General features: G+C 37.0%; 1 protein-coding gene across 2 annotated transcripts; it reads left to right on the forward strand.

Annotated features, from left to right (window-relative positions):
• The first annotated feature begins 526 nt into the window (after positions 1 to 526).
• Positions 527 to 22,751, forward strand: LOC120180416 (protein transport protein Sec24-like At4g32640). 2 transcript variants are annotated; one of them, XM_039185742.1, is made up of 25 exons: positions 527 to 771; positions 912 to 1,861; positions 2,376 to 2,612; positions 3,081 to 3,155; positions 3,294 to 3,392; positions 3,500 to 3,611; positions 4,099 to 4,226; positions 4,781 to 4,900; positions 5,698 to 5,778; positions 6,596 to 6,673; positions 6,814 to 6,906; positions 7,276 to 7,330; positions 7,456 to 7,532; positions 17,281 to 17,352; positions 17,506 to 17,589; positions 18,352 to 18,471; positions 18,585 to 18,653; positions 19,667 to 19,744; positions 19,859 to 19,997; positions 20,618 to 20,782; positions 20,972 to 21,117; positions 21,194 to 21,373; positions 21,994 to 22,082; positions 22,213 to 22,244; positions 22,566 to 22,751. In XM_039185742.1, exons 2-25 carry the CDS (start codon positions 1,001 to 1,003, stop codon positions 22,670 to 22,672), a joined length of 3,297 nt encoding a protein of 1,098 aa, XP_039041673.1. In that variant the 5' UTR covers positions 527 to 771; positions 912 to 1,000; the 3' UTR covers positions 22,673 to 22,751. The 2 variants fall into 2 exon arrangements, with proteins under 2 accessions (XP_039041673.1, XP_039041674.1); XM_039185743.1 differs by having other exon boundaries at positions 923 to 1,861.
• The last annotated feature ends 97 nt before the right edge of the window (positions 22,752 to 22,848 follow it).

Consider the following 22,848-nt stretch of genomic DNA (forward strand, 5'->3'; position numbering starts at 1 on the left):
TATTTAGGTCCAACATAACCCTAAACCCAACATAATCACTTATTGTTCACTTATAGTTGTTTATTTTTTTTGAAATGGTTATGTTTTGAGGGTTTAAGGTTAATGCTTCAAGCTCAACTTGTTATGGTAGATTTTGAGAATAGATTATGAATTTAAGGTTGGGAATGTAATTGAAGTATTTTGGAATTTGAGGTTTAGAATGTAATTGAAGTATTTTGGATTTTGGGGTTTAGAATGTAATTGATGATTGTATTGCAAGTTTTAAAAGTTGGGGGACCTAAATGCAAGCGCCTAAAAAGTTCAGTGACCATTTATGTAACTTACCCTAACGGCCGTTACGTCAAGGACCATATTGTAAATAAACTAAATGTTTGGTGATTGTATTATAATTTTTAAACGTTGAAGGACCTAAATGCAATCACCTAAAAAATGTAGTGACCATTTATATACTTTACCCTTAAAATAACTTTCTAAACACAGCCTAATAAAGAAAGAAAGAAATAAACAGAAGAAAAATTGTAAATCTAACTGTTAAGTATGTAACTGTCAAAGAATGAACAATGAAGATAGATTAATTTTACTTGTCAATCTTTGTATGCCTTTCTTTTCCCTTCCTCCACGAAATCCGAATCCACCGGTCGATCCTCCTAAAAGAACCCCTAATTTCCTTTCCCTCTTTCTAAAACCCTACCATATAAATAACATCATTCAGATCTTAGCTAATTGTTTCCTTCGGTCAGCAGATCCGACGCATCTTTCTTCTGATCACGGGTACTTATTAATTCTCTCTTCTCAATTTTATTTCCTTGTGTATTATTTTGTTCGATCTATTTTTTCTTGGTTAAGTTGGGATCATAATGTTATAGGCTTTTATTTTCTTAGAAATGTTAAAGAATTATTGTTTTTTTTTGGATTTGTGCAGAACTTGAATTTGTTGTAAAATATATATCTAAAGGAAAGGATATTGAAAGAGGGGATTGGATTTTGTTTTGATTAAATCATGGCAGCTCCAGTGCCTCCAGGGGCACCTAGATCCGGCGCCAATGCACGGCAGCAACCACCTCCGCCTAATTTTAATCCTAATTATCAAACCAATCCCAATTCCTTAGCCGATAACATGCAGAATTTGAACCTAAATCGGCCTTTTACTATGCCCAATTCTGGTCCTAGACCTCCACCTTTTGGTCAACAACCACCCTTCCCTCAATCTTCAGTCTCTGCTGGATTTCCAGTTGCCTCACGGTCCGGACAACCACCTGGTATGGTGGGAAGACCTGCAGTGGTTCCTTCTGGACCACCACAATCCACATTACCCGCTAATGTACTCCCAGGAAGACCGGTTGGTTCACCTGTTAGTCATATGCCCCCTTTCGGGTCTGGACTTCCTTCTGCTTCATTGCCTTCATCTACAGGTGGTGCGGTTCTACCTTCTGTTGCTTTCCCATCTTCAGGTGTACCTACTGTCTCTGTTGCACCACCACCCGCAGGTTCTCTCCCGGGTTCTTTTCTGTCATCTTCACCTTTTACTGGAGGTCCTGCTGTGCCAATGTCAAATGCGCTCGCTGGTCCTTTGAGTAATGGGACACCTGCAGTTGGCTCGGGAGCTTTGCCTGGTCCTCCCCAATTCCCTTCTGCTGCAAGTGTTTCACAACCCCCTGTTGGGCCTCCACCATCTATGATGTCAGCTAGGCCTCCTGCTCAGGCTTCAGCCATGCATTCTGTTTTGGGAAGTTCAGCTGTTAGTTCCCCGATAACTCCTCCCCTGCCTTCAGCATCACCATTTTCAGCTGCGCCTCAGTCTAGACCACCACCTCCTGGTTCTCCTTATGGGCCACAGGCATGGCCAATGCAACCCCAGCAGGTTAGTATTCAAAACTGTACGCTTTCAAGATTCTTCCTATAAAGAAGTATAGTCAGTTGGAATTAATCTTTGATTATCTTAGGCATAAAAGTCGTTGATTGTCTTCCTTCTCTTTATGCTAACTCATCCCTGTACTGTACTTAAGTAATTACATTAGGCACTGAATGATCATTGTAGAAATCTTAGCCCTGCATTTTAGTAATTACATTAAAAGTACATTAAATGACCTGGATGTTTGGTCCAATAGCTGGTGTATATCTTCTAGCTCGAACCAATTTGAGGTTGGTTATTTATTTCTTCAGGTTGAATTTGATCAATTAGTACATGGCATTTTGGTCTAGATGGATATTTTAAAGCTCTGAGTTAGGTTGAAATTGTGTTAGTGACTTGAAATCATTTTGAAGCAATGTGTACGAGGCACTGAAAATTCTAACCAGAATTGTGTGATTTGGCTGTAGTGGGTTTGCATTTTGTTTGCTTCTATTTGAATTCTGGCTGTTTTTAATTGCTTTAGGGATTCCAACCTCCTCATATTCCTGGCACTGCACATGCACAACCTTCAAGAATGTTTGGAATGCCACAACAACTTCCAAATCAAGCTGCAACTACCATTTCACCTGCCATGGGTCAACCTGGAGCACCTCTGTCAGGGTCGTCAAAGATTGATCCTAGTCAAATTCCAAGGCCTGCTCCAAGTGCCACACCTATTGTGTATGAAACTCGCCACGGCAACTCGGCAAATCCACCTCCGGTACAATCTCTGGTCATTTGATAGGAATAGAAAGAAAATTACTCAATTCACCCGGAATTTGCAAATCTGGCTATTCCTTTTGATCTTTATTTAAGCTTAGTTTTTTTTTTTATAAGAATTGTAGGCCTCGTTAAAAACCCCCTTCTTGATTATAGGAGCTTATAACAAAGCTCCTTAATCAGTGGAAGGAGGAAAAGAGTGCCTTAGAAATTTATTCAACACCTGAAATTACATAAGATACAACCAGAAAAACACCCCTTCAAAAACCGAAAAACAGAAGACACCCAAAAACAACCATAACCAACACCACTGACTTAGGGTAAACCAATTTAGATACCTGATTGGTTCATCGTTCTTCTTCTAGGTTGTCATTGAATGTATGCATACTGCTATCACAGCTTTGTTATGTAGTTGCAATTTGAATTTTGTTATCTATCCTAATTCCTGATGACTTGTAATTTTTTGAAGCCCGCTACAAGTGATTACATTGTCAGAGACGCTGGGAATTGTAGTCCACGATATGTGAGATGTACCCTAAATCAGGTCATAACAAACTATTCAATTTTATTGTAGCTTCTTTTTCTTTAATTGCACATATTTTAATGAGGATTGTGCTGCAATTTCCCCATCAGTACTCATTGTGTTGTTTCATGCTCTTCACTTTTCTTTTTTGTTTAACAGATCCCTTGCACGGCCGACCTTTTGACAACCTCTGGAATGCAGCTATCTTTGTTAGTTCAACCTATGGCCCTCCCTCATCCATCAGAGGATCCTATTCAAGTAATGCCTGAGCAATTTGTACTTCAAATTTGATATCCAATCTGTCAGGCCTTCCATGAAATTTAAAATTTTGTTTGCTCATCATCTTTTTAACATTTCTTCTATAGGTTGTGGATTTTGGGGAAAGTGGTCCTGTTCGATGTTCTCGTTGCAAAGGTTACATAAATCCTTTCATGAAGTTTATTGATCAGGGAAGGAAGTTTATCTGCAATTTGTGCGGTCAGTATTATTTATCTTGTGTTCATATTACACATTTGGCAATATCTTGTGGCTTTTAATTATTCTTGTATTCATTCATTTGTGTTGCATGTGTTTCATTTCTATCAAAACTTAAACGACTAATTATTCTTACACTTAGAGAATCAAATAGTGTGATTATTATTTGAGGGCTTTTGTTAGGAAGCTCTTGAACTAAAATTATGTTTGAAATGTAATAATACTCTCCAAGTATCTTAGTTTTCATCTATAGGTTCCTTAAATTATATGGCGATCTGTTCTTCTATTCTTATTATGCTGAATTTTATCAATTTTGCATTTAATTTTTTTGCACATAAATGCCACTTACGTTCTGGTCATATATATAGAAATCTTTATTCCATGTTGGATAAATGCCATGACCACACATTGAGCTTGTCTATTTCTGCACTCTGATGTTTCTGTAATGTAGGAAGATGACAACATCACTGATTATGCTATATTCTTTCAGGGTTTACTGATGATACTCCTCGTGACTACCATTGCAACCTTGGTCCTGATGGCCGGCGTAGAGACGCTGATGAAAGGCCTGAGCTTTGTAAAGGAACAGTTGAATTTGTTGCTTCAAAAGAGTACATGGTTTGTTGAAATTTGTAAATTTGTAAATTTCAAATTGATACTGTATATTTCTACATTATTTAACTCTGGTTACATCTCTTTCTCTTTTCTTCGTAAATGCCCATAGCAATTGTTAATGCACACATCTTTGGATAATCACGTGATTATGTAACATTTGGTTAGCTCAAGTTAGTCACATATTAGTTCCCGCCGGTAGATATATCTTTTACCCCTTGTCTTCTTGATTGCCGGATATCCTGTTGCAAAGGAGTCAAGACAAGTGAATCTTTTATTGTACAACTTTGAGTGATCCTGCATTCCAGGGGTAATAACCAAAAGATTAAGATGAGCCTAAAGAAAGTAAGAAAGTCGAAGAAAGGGAGGAAAGAATTTAAACAATTCAAAATTATGCTAACATTTGGTACTGTTTAGTTGTGTGAAATTATTGTGCCCAGGGGTTTATGGAAGGCGTTTTTGAAATTGTTTCTTTTTATTCTTTCATCAATGCTGTGTCTTTTTTTTATATAATTGGGTGAGAGTATACTTCATTCTTCTGGATAAATTTCTTATTCCAGGTCCGCGATCCAATGCCATCCGTGTATTTTTTCCTAATTGACGTATCCATGAATGCCGTACAGACTGGTGCCACTGCTGCAGCTTGCAGTGCAATTAGTCAAGTTATTGCTGATCTTCCTGTGAGTTTCATGTCAATTTCTAGAATGGATGGCTTTTAGTTCTTTTGTGTTGTAATTATTCATTTAGTTGTTCATTTCCCCCCTGTTGTTCTCCTTATTGCAGTGTATCAGTAGACGTGGAAACTATACTAAATCATAGTTTGTGGTTTGATTTATTATTTTTATTTAATCATTAACTCTGAAAGATTTGAATTTGTTGTGTCAAATTCTCTAGAAATGAGGTTCTTTTCTGTTTGTTTTTATTGTTTGAACACATCATAAGTTTGACCCATCTTTTGATATGTAAGAATTTCCATGGGCATTTTTGTATATTAAGTCTTTTTGGAACTCTTCCTAGATAAGTTATTACTGAAGTGTTTCTTTCCCTAGTTTCAACTTAGCCCCAAGATGCATGTCTCCTGCAGGTCCCATTTTTTGTTTTCCTTGGTTCTTATAGTTTGTACTTGAGTTACTGTTGTTGATGCAATATTTTTGTGTATGTTGTATTTTTATGTTCACTTGAAAGTGAGTTGTTTGTGAATTAAAGAGAAAAAGTGAAATGTTAACTCTTATTTTAGTTACAAATTCGATGGTGTGAAGTGGGGATGGCTTCACATGAGTCTTTGAGTCTGTTTGTTGATATACCATTGTTTGACTATTGATTTCTTTGTTCTCTCAATAGTTTGCTGTTTTTGCATTGAAGAAGTATCATCAGTAAGCACATTATAAGTGATGTTTTCACAAAATTATGAACACATCATAAGTTTGACCCATCTTTGATATGCCATTCTTTATGATGTGTCAATTGCTTATTGCAGGAAGGTCCCCGAACTCTAGTCGGAATAGCAACATTTGACTCAACAGTCCATTTTTATAATTTGAAACGGGCACTGCAACAGGTCAGTAATCGTTGCTTCGTTTAACATTCCCTCTTTCAGGCAACTATTGTTTTGGGTAGAAGACTTTTTTGTGGTTTCATTTTGTTAAGTGCTTTCTATTTTAGAAAGGGAAATTCAATTTAACAATAATGACGTATAGAAGATTCTAATATTTTTTAGATGTTTCAAGAATTTATTTCTTCAAGTAGGGTCATTGATAACATAATGGTAAATTAAACATTCTGGGTTGGGCTGCATGCTTTAAACGTGAATTTGTGATGCAGGATCACAAAATTATGATTTTGATATTGTGGTGCAGTTTGGAATTTAGGGTGGTTCTATTATGTGCTTAAGTGAGGTTTAATTGATTAGGACTACACAGTGGAGGATCAATATAAGAGTGGTGTAAGTGGTATATAAACAACATACATGTTGCTAATATAGTGTTTGGGATTGGTACAAGAAGGTTTGTTCAACCTTTTGGTGGCATTTGGCATGATGGAAAGTTCACACTTTCCAAGGAATTTAATTAGTTGGAATGTGATTCCAACGTTTGGGATGCAAAAATATGTTTACTTTCCTTGGGTTGTACTATTCCCTTTGGAGTTACTTTCCTACAAACAATGGAAGGTAATTCCCTTGACAATTGGTGGGAAAGTTAATTTCCCACATAGATGGAAAGTGAAAGGCCAACAGGGCATTAATGTCAGGTTTCATTTTTTATGTATCACTGATATCTCTTTGAACTTTTTATTATATGATCTTTTTCTCTGATGTAATCTACTGAAGAACCTCTTGAAATTATTCTTTAGCTGATTTTGATGTCTTCAATTTTCAGCCGTTGATGCTTATCATTCCTGACATACAAGATGTCTATACCCCTCTTGAAACGGATGTCATTGTTCAGCTTTCTGAGGTTAGTTCTTGGGATTTTTTCCCTTATATTTCTTGAAGTTTACAAGTTCTTAATTTAACAGTGGTTGAAACTATCATGTCATACTAGCGATTTCTCAAATATGTTCTTTAGACTATGGTTTTTTTATTTCGAGGATTCAGTGCCGCCAACATTTAGAGCTGTTGCTTGAAAACATCCCAACAATGTTTCAGACTAGTACAACTGCTGAGTCATGTTTTGGTGCTGCAATCAAGGTAAGCTATTTCATGGTGATACTATAAATTAACAGATAAAATTCTATTCCACTCAACCCCACTGATCCTAACTTCAGTATTTTGTCATGGGTTAATCTGTTTTCTCGTTAAGCAAATGCATTTTTGTTATAGTTATGACTATAATAAAAAGTGGAACTCGTTCAACTTTTGAAAGGCAAGAAACTTAATCTCTGCTGCTTAAACAAATTATGTTCAATAACTTTAGCTTTCTTTGAGGTTTCTGGAAAGTTAGAGTTTTATGGTCTCCTGGAAAGTTAATAATGCCTGGTCATAATTTAAGGGTGTACAACAATTTATGTACGTTTGAAGTGTAGATGTTGATATCTCAGTGTTCTGTTTATATTTCAGGCTGCATTCTTGGCCATGAAATGTACTGGAGGGAAGCTTCTTGTATTTCAGTCAGGCAAGCTCGTCTACCTATTTGACATTTGCATGTTTTGGAATGGCTTGTCATACAGCTCTCATACACGCAAGTTACTGTATCATTTCCCATAGTTATCTAATTAACATGTATATGTTTTATGACAGTTTTGCCATCAGTTGGTACTGGTGCCCTTTCTTCTAGGGAGGCCGAAGGGAGAACTAACATTTCTGCTAGTGAAAAGGTTTGCATATGGCTTTAATTGTTTCCTCTCTATGTTTAATTTTACTTAAATAATTGTGCAATTCTATTTTTAAAACTCTTTTTCCCTCAAGTATAGTTTTTTTAGATGAAGATGCTGTTATACCTTCAGACTTGCAACTAAAAAATCAAAATGTGGAATCTTCTGTTTGTTTGTCGAACTTCAGTGTTGTAACTGCAGCATCTCATCTCTGAAACTTGCTTTATCTGTTTATCATCTATTCAGAATATTGGGATGGTTACATTACTACGTAAGAATTTGATTTATTATTATGAACCTGATAAATCTGTTTTCTGATTTATTAGTAGAAATGCTTCTTTGATCTTCTAGATGTTTTTTTATAGGAATAGGAGGTCTCGTTAAAAACCTCCGTCATCGTTGCCTCTTAAGAAGAGACAACAAACTGAAGGAGGAAAAGAGTACCTCAGTTTATTAATACCCCAGAATTACAAAAGATACACTTTACACTATAAAACTCCTAACAAAACATAACATAACATCAATAAAGCTATAAGCGTTCAACCTATCCCCTCCTTAGCTAACTTATCCACCTCCCAATTACAGCTCCTAGGGATCCATCTAACCATAATGTCCTTAGCCGAAACTAAGGCACCAATATCCCCAACCAATGACCTGAAAAAAGAAAGGGCAGAAACAGGCCTCAAAATCCATTCCACTACCGTTGAACAATCACTCTCTAACACTAATCTTCCTTTCTCCACCCATTCAGAAGAAAGAAAAACATCAATTCCCTCTTTGATTGCTTTCAACTCTGCAAACATCGGCGGACCTGGTCCCACAACAGTAGAGAAGGAGATAAGCTTAGAGCCGTTCGAGTCTTTCAAAATTCCTCCTATTCCTCCTTGTAAACCATCATGCCTTACCGCCCCATCCACATTGAACTTAAAAAATCAAGTGGAGGAGGATACCAGCACGTATCCTTCTTCATCTTTGGAGGGAGAATTACAATACTGTCAGCAAGCCTTGGATCCCCTACCAAAATATCGACCTGGATATTTGCTTTAGGATATTTTGCTAAAAACCAATTCGCCAGCCTGAATCTTGAGATGAAAAGCAGTAAAGCCATGTCAAGTTTACCGTTTTCGAACACCACAGAATTTCTAGCTTTCCATGTAGACCACAAAACAACACCTGGGATAAACTTCCAAATAGAAGAAGATGCCATAATATGAGACCAAGAACAAAGTAAGGACTGAGGATCTTTAGGCAGAACTGTAACTACATCTCATAAACTTAAGAACATATTCCACAGCTCCCTTGCAACCGGACACAAGATAAAAAGATGTTGAATTGTTTCGTCATGTATGCCAATGATATCCTATACAAGATAAAGGATTAAAAATTACAGTATGAGTGAGAAAAGTAGAGAGAGAATAAGAGCGAGTTTTTTTGGTAATTCGTCCTCTGGTGAGGAATGGACTGTCTTTGTTGACAATCTTAGTACGAGAGTTACTAGAATTGAGTTAAGAGAGATTTTTAACCATTATGGAAAAATAGTGAGGGTTTTTATTCCAAGTTTTATGTCTAAACCAAATTATAAGTCATCCACGTTTGCTTTTGTGCAATTTGCGAAGGAGGTAGGTTGCAGAAGAGCAGTTCATAATGTAAACGGTACGCTGATTGATGGGAAGAGTCTCAGTGGGGATAGCAAAGTACAAGAGGGGCAGAAAAAGAGAAGCAGAGGTAAAAAGAAATCAGTTGGATGGTTTTAAGCTGGGTAGAGAGGTTAATGGTGAACTGCAGGCTGAGTTGGAGAAATCGAGAAGTTTGAGAGATGAAAGATCGTATAAGGAGGTTGTGAATGTGGCCAACAGTAGGAGCGTGGATCCAGGTCGTATGGTGAATAAGGGAGGTCAGAAAAATGCAAATGGAATAAGAAATGTTTGGGATATGCATATCCCATCAGATGATTTTTGTTGGGTGAAAAACTCCTTAACAGGGGTTATCAAAGATCCCTTTCAGCATGATATGGTGAAGAGAGCTTTGGCAAAGGAGGGATTCCAGGTTAAGATAATAAGGTGGGGATATATCAAGAACGCCAGCATTATTATGTTCAATACAAATGAAGAGTTTTTAGAGGCATAGTCGAGTCTCCGAGAGAAACTATACTGCTGGTTTGATTGGGTAGATCCGTTGTTGAGTGAAGATGGAGTTCCTTTGGCTTATTGCTTGGTCGAGTTGGTTGGTTTACCGCTTCTTAGTTGGAGTGTTCCTTTTTTGGAGAAGCTTGGTGAAAAATGGGGAAAGGTTGTGAGTATCCTGGAGGAAACAAGAAATATAGATGATCTTTCTTCGGCCAGAATGCTGTTGAGGGTTGCAAGCCCCTTTGATGTACAAGAATATGTTATTGTGGGTTCTTATGGCAGATCCTTTAAAGTTAAAATTAATGTGGGTACCAGTTGTAATCCTAACTCTGAAGATTTTGGAGTCGTGAGGCAGAATTTTTCATATAGCAGCTGCAATAACGATGTGTCAAAGGGGGACGATGGTAGAAACTTAGAGAAGGAAGAAGACAACAGGGAAAATTCAGAAGAAGGATTTCGGTCAAAGGTAGACACGTGGCTTCAGACCAGTCTAGAAAGGAGGATGTCAGAAGAAGATGGGGAACATTATTTGAAAAAGAAGTCTGTCACTCTGCCCAATAATAATGGGGTGTCAGACAAATTTGAATTTGATTTAAACTATTGTGGGGATTATGCAGGAATTGGGCTGCGAGAGGCTGTGGACCAGAGTATCCATGCCCATTCTGATTCAAATGGGGAGTCTCTTTCTCCTATAACTAAAATTGTCCCAGCGGGCCCTGTTGTGAAGTTGAATTGGGCCAGGGCAGTAAATAAAAAAAAGGATCAGCCTTTGTTCTATTTTCAAGAGCAAGATACAGATGTAGTGAGGGATGAAGCTATAGTTAACAATAGAGCTGTTCAAAAGAAGTTGAGAATGGTTAAGGATGTCAATCAAGTGATTCTCAATGCGCGTAGTGATTCTTCTTTTTGTGAGAAGAAGAGAAATTCAGTGAATTTCAAGGACTGTGAAGAAATTGAGCCCTTAAATCCTAACTTAATGCTGTCAGCTCCTAATCAAGAATCCTCGCAGTTTTCTTCAAGAGGCAGAACGTTGATTCGGCATAGAAGATTACTTTCTTCTAAAAGTGTGCCCTTAGAGAGAAGGAGAATGGCCAGCTATAGAAGATTTTATAGCAGATCTAGGGTGAGAAATAACTGGTTTGAGAATGATCACAAAGGAATTCCTGGTAGAAAGGATGATGTTCTGCAGCTCACTTCAGAAAATATGGGAGAGGATGTGTCAGTAGTTCCTATCTCTGTTGTAGGATTAGGAAGATCGAAAAGAAGGGAGAGAAGAGTTAATCAAATCTCTACTGAAGATAACATTAAGATGGTTGCTTCAGAAAATAGGGGAATTGAACAGGATGTACAAGTCTTTGGTTCTGCGAATGATCAGGAAAAATCTTTGGTCCCTATCTTCTGTAAGAATATTTTTGAGGACCAATCTATTCTCCCTCCTGTTTCAAAGCGTGGTAGGAAATATAGAAGGGAGAGGAGAGTTTTAACTAGGGAAGCTGTGGACTTGGTTAACGTGATTACTGTCTTTTCTCCTCAGTTTTCGAAATTGGTGGAGGAAGCATTGGCAACTTGGGAAGTTTGTCAGTTGTTAGGCATTTCATTCAAAGAGGAGAAGGAGACTTTCATTGAAAAAATATTAAGTCTTGAGCATGGATCGGAGGTAATTAGGGAAGGTTGATTTCTCAGGGGAGGCTGATTTCTTGGGGAAGTTAGGAGTATGTTTACGATTTATTATGATGAAATTAAAGCTTGTTATTGTGTCTTGGAATGTCAGAGGTTTGGGTAGAAAATAGAAGCAAAGGGCGGTGCAGAGAGTTGTGTCTACTCGTTGCCCCCAATTTTTGTTGCTTCAGGAAACTAAATTAGAGTTGTTTCAGAAATCTGTTATCAGAAGATGTGGTTTAATTAACTTGCAATGGTTTATTGAATCCCCTTCGGTTGGTGCTTCCGGGGGATTACTCTGTTGCTGGAATGACAGTACTTTCGATTTGGAAAATCAGTTTATATCCAGTAGATTCATTGCTATTACTGGGAGGTTTCGTGCCAATAATTTCAGATGCAGTCTTATTAATGTCTATGGTCCTTCTATTGAGGAGGAGAAATGAGGCTTTTTTGAAGAGCTAGGCTTGTTCATTGGAGGCCTTAGTGATCCTATCTGTGTTGGAGGGGACCTTAATGTTTATCTTCATGAGGATGAAAAGATGGGTAGAGCTCAAAACAGGAATTCAGTTGAGATTTTTAGTCAATTTCTGCTCTTCACTGGTTTAATCGATTTGCCATTGAATGGTGGCCGATTCACTTGGTGTAATAACCAAGATTCCCCAACCTACGTTAGATTGGACAGATTCTTGGTTGATAATCGATTCTTGGTTGCATTTCCAGATTTAGCTCAATATCTTTTGCCTAGGTCTATATCTGACCATAATACTGTATTGCTTGAAAATGGTGGGGTAAACTGGGGTAAGAAACCTTTCAAACTTTTTAATTATTTGATGGATGAAGTTGGTTTTGAGGATTTGGTAAGTTCATCAATTCAAGATTGTAAAAGAAATCAGAGGAATGCTGGAATTTTCAGTATTCTTAAGAATACCAAAATAGCAATAAAAAATTGGGTAGGGAGGAGAGATAAGTTTCCTGGGGATTTGATTTCTGATCTTGAATTAAAGATTCAGAAGCTTGAAGTGGATGCTCATCATGGTCTACTGGGCTCCAATTCCGAGACAGAACATGAGTTGAGGGTGTTGAGATCAGAATTGTGGAGGTTGTATATGATAGAGGAGCAGATTTGGTTTCAAAAATCAAGATCGAAGTGGGTTGAAGATGGGGACAGAAACACAAGATATTTTCATACTTGTGCTTCTATTAGGAGGAAAAGAAATGCCTTGAATGTGCTACTTGTCAATGACAGCTTTGTTCATGATCCGAATGTGGTTAAGTCAACAGTAAGAGAGTACTTTTTCAAGGCTTTTAATGATCAGTTTACTTTACAAGTGGAAGACATAGGGCTGGATTTTTCCAGTATTACTCATGAGCAGAGCTTGAGATTAGAGAAAGAATTCTCTGAGGAGGAAATCTGGGAGTCTTTAGAGTCTTGTAATGGGAATAAAGCTCCTGGGCCAGATGGTCTAAATATGGGTTTCTTTAAGAGATTTTGGAATGTGATTAAGGGAGATGTCTTGAAGTTCTTCAATAACTTCTATTTGGGGAAAGAGTGGGAACACGATATTAATCATACCTTTATTACTCTGATCCCTAAGGTATCTAATAGTGGTGACCTTGATGATTTTAGACCCATTAGCTTAGTTGGTGGATTATATAAGATTCTTTCCAAGTGTCTTTCGAGGAGGTTGAGGAGTTGTATTTCGGACATAATCAGTCATACCCAATTCGCTTTTATACCAGGCCGACGAATCTTAGATTGCTCTTTAATTGCCAATGAAGGAATCGACTTTTTGAGGAAAAATGGGCTTCAAGGCTGTGTTCAAAGCTGATTTTAAAAAAGCTTATGATTCTGTGGATTGGAACATCCTGTTTCTAGTTATGGAGAAGATGGGGTTTGGTTCAAGGTGGATAAATTGGATCATAAGATGTGTTACTACGGCCTCGGTTTCTGTTCTTGTTAATGGAGTTCCTACTGAGGAAATTCCTATGGCGAAGGGTCTTAGACAGGGATGTCCTTTATCTCCTCTGTTGTTTAATTTTATTGGCGAATTACTAAATTTATTGATCTTAAGGCAGTTTCTCAGGGGCTGTTTTCTGGTCTTATTATAGGGAGGGATGAGGGGTCTTTTAAGTTATCTCATTTACAATTTGCGGATGATCTCATTATTTTTAGTGGTGCTTCGGAAACGCAAATCCTTAATGTGAAAAGGGTGCTTAGAGTGTTTCAAGTTATGTCAGGACTACAACTAAATATGAAGAAATGTAAACTGTTTGGTGTGAATTTAAATGATGAGGTTGTGCATGAGTGGGCTCACAGTATTGGTTGTTCAGTTGGTAGCTTTCACTCTGACTACCTAGGACTTCCTTTGGGGGCTTCTAGGAATTCTGCTGCTATTTGGAATCCAGTGATCAGTAATTTTTTCAAAAAGTTAACTGGTTGGAAGGCAACGTCTCTTTCTTTAGCGGGGAGATTGGTTCTTATTAAATCGGTTTTATGTTCGCTCCCTATTTATTATTTATCTCTAAGATACCAGTTTCGGTTCTAAAAATCCTCAATTCAATGAGGTCAAATTTTTTATGGGGAGGTGGAGTTGATAAAAGTAAGATCCACTGGGTTAGTTGGTCGAATGTTTGCAAATCTAAGATGGATGGGGGGTTTGGGTGTGATGAATCTGAATTTGATGAATAGAGCGCTTCTAGAAAAATGGTCTTGGAGGTATGCAAACGAGAGGGGATCTGTTTGGAGGGATTTCATTTGTTCTAAATATAATCTGGATCCCTCTTTGTTAATGTTTGAAAATAAATCTCCAAACAAAGTTTCTTGGTTGTGGAGATCAGTGGTTTCTAATCACTTTAAAGAGGACCCTGTTGGCTTTAAGCTGAGAAGTTTGTGTTCTAGTTTAGTTGGAGATGGCAAATGTATTCGGTTTTGGCAGGACCTTTGGGCTCTGGATTACCCTCTTTTGATTATCTTTCCTAGGCTGTTTTCCATTTCCATCAACAAGACAGGAAAATTGGTTGAATTTGGGGAGTATAGCTCTACTGGATGGAGTTGGGAAGTGCAATTTCGCAGAAATTTAAATGATTGGGAGATTGAGCAGTGGGCTAATCTGATGACTGTCATCTCGTCTTTTGCTTTATCTATGGATAGCTCGGATGGAATGATTTGGAAAGGGACCGGTGATGGATTGTTCACTGTTAAGTCGGCTGTCAAGCTTTGTTCATCCGGTTCTTTAGGTTCGGAGGAGGCTTACTTTTGGAATAAGATTGTTTGGAAGGGCCAGTTGCCACCAAAAGTTGAATCCTTTATGTGGCAGGTTGTTCTAGGGAGATTGGCTGTTAAAACTGAACTGGTGAAAAGAGGGGTTTCAGGAATTCAAAACCTGTTATGTCCTCTTTGTATGGTGGAGGAAGAGTCTCCAACGCATTTGTTTTTCTCTTGTGCGGTGGTGTAGTCTGTTTGGAACAAATTTCTTAACTTTTGGAGAATTAAGACTTTCTTCCATTCTAATGCAAAATCTTTTCTCCTGGCTTGGGATGCTTTGAGGACTAATTCTAAGATTTGGTCTCTCATTCCAGGGGTGGTTATGTGGACTACATTGAAATTGAGGAACTTAATTGTTTTTGAAGGAGGGAAGTTGGATGAGGTTGAGTTCTTCTTCTTAGCAAGATTTAGGCTTGCTTCATGGTTTTTAGCAAAAAATAAAGGGGTGTGTATTCCAAAAGACTCTCGTATTTCAGACCCCTCCTTAGGGGACTGTTGTTACTTTCAACCTAATAGGAATAAGTCTACTATTCCTTGGCATCTCTCATCCCCCTCCTAAAGGTTTTGTGAAAATTAATGTTGACGCAGCTACGAATAAGGATTGGAAGAAGAGCGGGTTAGGAGGAGTTTTAAAAGATTCTTCTGGACATACCTTAGGGTCTTTCAAGGAGCTTGCTGGTCCGGGGCTTCCGACTTATATGGAGTTAAAAGCTATTCATAAAGGGCTAATATTCTTTGCGGATTTTCGAGATAGACTTCAGGACCGGTTGATTGTTGAAAGTGACAGCAAAATCGCAGTGGACTGGATTAAGGGGGTTGATTTTTGTCCTGATGTTTATGCAATATTGGTTAGAGACATTGTTCACAGGCTTATAGAGTTCGGAGGGCTGGTTAGATGGGTTAGCAGGACAGCCAACATAGAAGCCGATGCCTTAGCTAAAGAAGGAATTGGCTGATCCTATATTTATAGTTACGTTGTTTTATGGTTGTTTTGAGTTTTTGGTTGGTGGGGTGTATAATTGTTGTATCTTATGTAAATTTATGGTTCAATAAAATCCTAAGGCACTCTTTTCCTCCTTCCGCTGATTAAGGAGTTCTATAAGCTCCATTAATCAAGAAGGGGGTTTTTAACGAGGCCTGAAATTCTTATCAAAAAAAAAAATTTGTTTCTTCATCCTTAAGACATAACGGACAAAAAACATTTTCCGATGGCACCCCTCGTTTTTTCAGCTCCACTCTAACAGCCACTTTATGATGAGATAACTGCCATAAAAAGGTTTGAACTCTGGGAGGAACCAAACCAGACCGCACCCATTTGCTCCACTGAAAATTACCTCTAGATCTGCCAGAAATAGTCAATCTACAGGACTTAACCGAGAACAAACCATCACCTTTCCCAGACCAAGCCAAAAAATCATCAACTGAATCAATCAAACCAATATTATCAAGCAATGACATCAAGGTAATCCACTGATCTAATTCCCAGTCACATAAATTCCTCCTTAATTGAATATTCCAAACCCATCCACTGTTTTCAAAGCAACCAAATTCAGCAACTTTCCCCCTTTATTATTAGATAGAGCAAAAATCCTTGGGAATTGGTCTTTTAGAGTTGAGTTATTAACCCAAACATCATTCCAAAATGCAATAGATCTACCATTCCCCACTTGCATCTTCGAATTTGACCTCAAACAATCTCCAATTTCATTCTTCTTCTCATAGTTATTCCTAATTCCTCTCAAAATCCAAGAATCTTGAGAAGAAACTGCCGTACTTATAGATAAGGATAAGTTGCTGCTATTGTGTTTGCAACAAAGCATATTCTTCCATAGAGAATCCTTCTCATTAGCAAATTTCCAAACCCACTTCCCAAGTAACACTCGATTGATCAAACTCAATTCCAAAACACCCAAGCCTCCCTCCTCAATCGGTTGACACACCAAATTCCAATTAACCCAATGAATCCGTTTTCTTGCTGGACCTTCCCCCCAAAGGAATCTAGCCATTATAGAATTCAACTTATGATTTACCTTAGGAGGAATTTTGAAAATGGACATGAAGAAAATCGGCAAGGATGACAACACCGTCTTCACTAACACCAATCTCCCAGCCAACGAGAGTCTTGAAGCTTTCCAACCTGCTAATTTGGACGAAAAATTCTGGATCACCGGTTCCCACAGCAGCTCAGAATTCTTGGTTGATCTTCTAGATGTAGATATTGGGAATCTTCTTTCCAATATCATGCTTGGCATGGATTCAAGTTTTTCTAACCAAAAAGTGATATTGTTGCAAGGCTAGAATAGGCTTTTAGTTCCTGTATTTTTTTCTGTGGTTTGTAGGCTTTCAAAAGTTTGGCCCCTTTTTGGGATGGTTATGGTACTTATCTCTAATGATCATCTTTGTAATGCATTTGTGACTTTCACTTGACAGTGGATGTGTGGGAGTCCCCTTCTGAGAGAAAGAAGAAAAACTAATTAAAAGAAATTCATAAAAAAAAAAATCATAAATGAATTTGCCAACTACTGATCAGCATTTCAGATACGATTGTCTTATTTTCTGTTCTTTCATGTTGAATCTCTGGTGATATATTTACTTATTATAATTCATAATATTGTGATTGAAACAAGAATTATTTCATATCCAACGGAAGACAGAATTTTTGCTTCTGTATTGATTTCTTTTTGCATTTCTATTTGTTTAGGAGGCTCATAAATTACTGCAACCAGCTGACAAAATTCTTAAGACAATGGCAATTGAATTTGCTGAGTACCAGGTAAACTAACAGTAATTTTTTTCTCCTTGATATCATCATGACGTGATAATAAAAATCTGCCTGATGGATTCTTGTTGAAATTCATGCTGGTTAGGTAAATCTATATTATGACTGATTTCCCCCCGCATATTCTTCTATTGCAACACATTGCAGGTCTGTGTTGATGTATTTTTAACTACTCAGAGTTATGTAGACATTGCTTCCATCTCTGTCATCCCAAGAACTACTGGAGGCCAGGTATTAACATAATATTTACCTTATTTTTATTTATTTATCTGTTTTGTTTTACTGGCTGATAATGTGTGAAGTTGTTTATTACTCTGCTTATTCCATCTACTTTGAATTTCTTAAAGTGCACTAAGTTGCAAACCTTGCTTTAAAATTTTCTGTTGTATGGTACTTCAACATCTTTTTATGTTGGTGGCTTGGTGATTATTGGACATCTTTGTGCTTAAGTCAGGTCACACAATGCAAATTTGTTACTGAAATCAGAACAGGCTCTTTCCTTGTCTTTCTGACTCTGTGCTACTGGAATCTTCAACACCACATCCAAATAATTTATGAATGGGGTTGCTGCGTTTCCTTGGTTAAACAGTGGTTATTGGTAAACTATGGATGAAGTGCATCTCAAGTTTATAGGGAGCAGTAAAAATACGATGGATGAGTGGCTTATTCCCTTTTTTGTTAGTTAAGAAGTTGTCTTTACTTAATCCTCTCTTTGCGGTAAACTACTCGACTCCCTTGTCATTGTTAGTGAACTTGCTGGTGTCATCTCCTCCACCTACTTGTTTGCTTCCCCAAGTAGAGTACCAATCAATAAAATATCGAGTCTGATGCATAACTTGGTGAAACTTGAAAGCCTGACTATATTGATGTCATATATTATTCAGTTAAATCTCTACTTGTCGAACTCTATGTATGAGGCCTTCAGTATCAGGATTACAGATTTATTTCTTGAATGGAAGAGTTACTTTTCAACACATTTTCTCGAAATTCCAGGTTTATTATTATTACCCCTTCTCTGCTGTATCTGATCCTGCAAAGCTCTACAATGACCTTAGATGGAACATCACTAGGCCCCAAGGTTTTGAGGCTGTCATGCGTGTAAGATGCAGCCAGGTAATGTTTCTGTGTTGCTCTGTTTCTTAAGTGAAATATTGATAGTTGACTTTATCGGATTATGATGATTATTTGACCATATTTTAATTTGTTTACCCCTTGTATACTTGTAGGGTATTCAAGTTCATGATTACTCTGGAAATTTCTGCAGACGCATTCCAACTGACATCGACCTACCTGGGGTTTGTACTCCTTTTGAAAAATACTTGGTCTTATATTTCTCGTTAATTTGCTTTAGCTTCTGAACCACAGTTATTTTATTATTTAATCACTTAAGAAAGATTCAAAAATCTGATTGTAACTCCTTGCACTGTTTGGTTAACCTAAAGAAATTATAAAATTATTTTCTGCATAATGTTTAGCTTTGAACTCAAGTTGGATGATTAGCTAATCCTTGCTAAAAAAACGTGTTAGAAAATTTGCTTGGATCAAGTATCTGGGATATTGTGCATCCAGCCTGGTGAATATTATTTCATTTTGGGGATTGATGTTTTGAATAATTTATTCTAATTTATTCCGAAACTATTGTTTGTATTTTTCCCTGGTGTTTGAAATTCAGTCAATAGTCTTTTAACTACTTAGCAAAATGATATTATATTTTCTCATTTTATTGATTGAAGTCAATCTTATAATTTCACTATGAATGAGCTAGGGAAATTAATGATGAGTTGTTGAGTTTGATGTATAACTTCTTCCTGGTGGTTTGTTTCTTGGTATACGACTGGAGTTTAGATATTATAAGGTCTGGTGTGGGGCTGACAAGTGTGTGCAAATTTTCATTGTTTTTTCCTTCTGTTCGAAGAGTTTCACAATAATAATTTATGTCCTACTTGAGGTATTCAAAGCATTGTAACATGGTTATAAAGAAAAATTAAGCTGTCACAAGGTTGGAGCAAGATACTCATGTTGCAATGCTTATCTTAAAAGTTCCTCGTGAATTCTCATATTTAGTATCAAATAAACAATTCCAAAATGTGATATTCCTTATTCAACATTTTCCCTCTGCCATGTATGTAGTTTTGTGCTTTCACGAGCCATGGTTTTGTAGCTCATGAATTGGTAATATTGTTCAAGAGAAATATTTGCACTTTTTTCTGCTAGAAGGGGGGTGACATGGTGAAGCTCTGCTTGAGCAGATTTTGGGTATTTTATCTATTTTTGTTTCAACCCATGATTAGTACTTTCCGTTATGCAGATTGATTGTGACAAATGCATATTGGTAACCTTAAAGCATGATGACAAATTACAAGATGGTTCTGAATGTGCTTTTCAGGTACTAATTAATGGTATCTGAATCTTTAATGCCCATGATGTTTCTTACATTATGTGAGCATTGGCAAGTTGAGCATTTTTATGCATCTATAATATTCTGGCTTTCATGTTCCAGTGCGCCCTTCTGTATACCACTGTTTATGGGCAAAGAAGAATTCGAGTCACAAACTTGTCCTTGCCATGCACAAATATGCTAAGTAATTTGTTCCGCTCTGCTGACTTGGATGCTCAATTCGCAAATTTCTTAAAACAAGGTACTCAATTCTGCGTTGTACATCTTTCTTTACTATCTTTTCCCTTTTTGGTGAATTGGTTGTGCAAGTTTTTTTCTGTTTTGGCTCAGCCAGAATTTTTTATTAGAACCCAAAGGGTAATTAAAAGCAACTGCAACACCTGATTGACATCTTAAAAACCCCAAAAGACACCTAGGAACACAAAAAAGAACACCATAAAACAATCCAAACCAAAGAACATCAGGATACAAATGGCCGAGAATCACCTAAAAGTTTTGAAAACCAATATCAAACAAACTCCAAGAAACACCCGAAGTTCAATTACAAAACAATAAATCACTGTTAAAGAACAAAACCCATAAAAACACCAACTATTGAAGAAGTAATGATTACCACGAAACCACTTCAATTTTTTGTAACCTTCCCACCCAATTCAATGTTTGCTTTGCTTCCAACTGTGATTTGAAGATGTTCCACGTTGCCATTATTTTTCACATTATGGATCGATGTTGTATGGATGAGATGTTACTTGGTTATTATATCCAAAGAATTTTATTGCAATATTCTTCATGGAATCATTAGTTTGATGTGCAAGAATACTGACAATGTAGTGTGTGTTTTCTAATTTTCCTTGAATGCAGCCGCAATTGAAATTCCTACAGCCCCACTTATGCAAGTGAGGGACCAAGTGACAAATCTTTGTATCAACATTCTGCTTTCATATCGTAAATTTTGCGCCACGGTGTCATCGTCTGGACAGCTTATTCTTCCTGAGGCTCTTAAGCTTCTTCCTCTATATACCCTTGGTATAAATTTTTCTTTTTGTTAATTATCTACTTGATGTTGAGTCTCATTCATTTCCATTATTATTGTTTTAGTTAATCTCGATTTTCAAATTTCATGTTTTCTTCCCCTGTGGCAGAAACTAAGTCGTATTCTCAAGAAAAATTTTGAAATTTTTTTCATATGTTAATAAATATATTCTTTTCCTTTAGCGTTAATCAAGAGTACAGGGTTGCGAAATGATGGCAGAATAGATGACCGTTCCTTCTGGTTCAATTATGTTTCCTCCCTTTCTACTCCTTTGGCAGTCCCACTGGTTTATCCCAGGATGTTTGCCATCCACAACCTTAATTCAAAGGTAATAAATTTCTAGTTGTCTTATGGTCCAAAGTATTTTAACCATCCTAACAAACAATTTTATGCTTGTTGGACAGGAAGGGGATGGTTCTATTCTTCCTTCTACAATCCCACTTTCTAGTGAACATGTCAGTGATGATGGAATATATCTTCTTGAGAATGGTGAGGATGTTTTAATATATTTTGGGAGCTCAGTGGATTTGAATATCGTGCAACAACTTTTTGGCTTCACCTCAGTTGATGAAGTCCCCACTCAGGTACATTGTTTTACTTTGTGTTTCTTATAATCCTCGTTCACTTATTAAAAACATTTTGTGAATTCTGATCATAATCGCATAAATGGAAAGTGTTGAGGACCTGATATTGTTTTTCCAGACATTTTCAGGTTTATATCGGCTGAAAATAACTGTTGCCCTATTTATTTTAAAGTAAATTGCATATTTAAATACTAAATTCAAATGGCCCAGGCCAGTATATATTAAATAGACCTCGTGCAGGTTTTGATTTGAAATCACTATTAAACTCCCTGTATAATGATTTTTTATCTGCATGCTAAGTTCCAAATCCCTTCCATTAAAAGGTGTGATTTTTGCATTGAATGGGAAGAGTCTTGAAATCTGTTGTGTTTTATGACTGAATAGTATGAAGCTGGAACGAGTGAACTTGGATTCAAGTGTTAGGCTGTCTCCTCTCAGTATGGTAGAAAGAAAAGATTAGCGAAAAAATGAAGAAGAAGAAGAAGAAAACTTTATGGGGTTTTTGGTGTCTATTCCATAATATGTTCTTCACTTGTCAGCATTATTCCGTGTCTGGACCCTTTCACTTACCTATTACTTTACTGGAACTAACAGTCTGTTGCCAACATTGGTATTTTAAGTTTGTGATGCAGCAATTTGACAATCCGTTATCAAAGAAGCTAAATGATGTTGTAAATGTGATCCGTCAACAAAGATGTTCCTACCTTCGGTATGATTAATGGTTCTTACCTTAGTGTTACTTTACTCCTAAAAGAATGGTTTTTGTTCCATCTCTTCGTATAAAAAAGTGAAGTATATTTGGCTGTTTAATGCAATTTTATCCTGATATTCTTTTGCAGCTCCAAATTGTGCAAGAAGGGGGATCCATCAGGTTGGTGCATTGAACTTCTCAAGACAAACTAGGAGACTATTTGATAAATTATCATATGTGGAATGTTCAACCAAAATAGCCATTGATTTTTTAAACATGGCATCGTATAAACTTTTTCTCAACTATGTAATTTGAGAGTGCGAATAAGGTGTTTAATGGTTGTCCGAGAATTTTTGCCTTAACTTTTGTGATAGTGAAGCAAATTGCTTCTACGCTTGTGGGTTTCTTATTGTTAAGAGTAATTTGTGTATAATCAATTTTCATTTTAGAAGAAGAGCAATTATATTATGGCATTCTCATGATTCAATGCTACATTTTCAGGAATGCTGTTCTTATCTTGCATGGTTGAAGACAAGAATGCAGGTGGCGCATCTTATGTCGAGTTTCTTGTACATATTCATAGGCAAATCCAAATGAAGATGTCATGATAAGTTTCAAGCTTCCTCAGTTAAGCTCAACAGGTATTCGATTTTGATTTGGGGTTTTGCATGAAGCACAAAGAAAAAAGGGTCACAAGTGAGATGACAAATCCGAGTGGCCTCCTACTCGGAGTTTCTTGTATTGCGCGGCTATTCTTAGTGAAAGAGAGTTATTTATGCTTTTC

The sequence above is a fragment of the Hibiscus syriacus genome, unplaced genomic scaffold (genome assembly GCF_006381635.1).
Source record: "Hibiscus syriacus cultivar Baekdansim isolate YM2019G1 unplaced genomic scaffold, ASM638163v2 tig00112495_pilon, whole genome shotgun sequence".
Taxonomy (NCBI): domain Eukaryota; kingdom Viridiplantae; phylum Streptophyta; class Magnoliopsida; order Malvales; family Malvaceae; genus Hibiscus; species Hibiscus syriacus.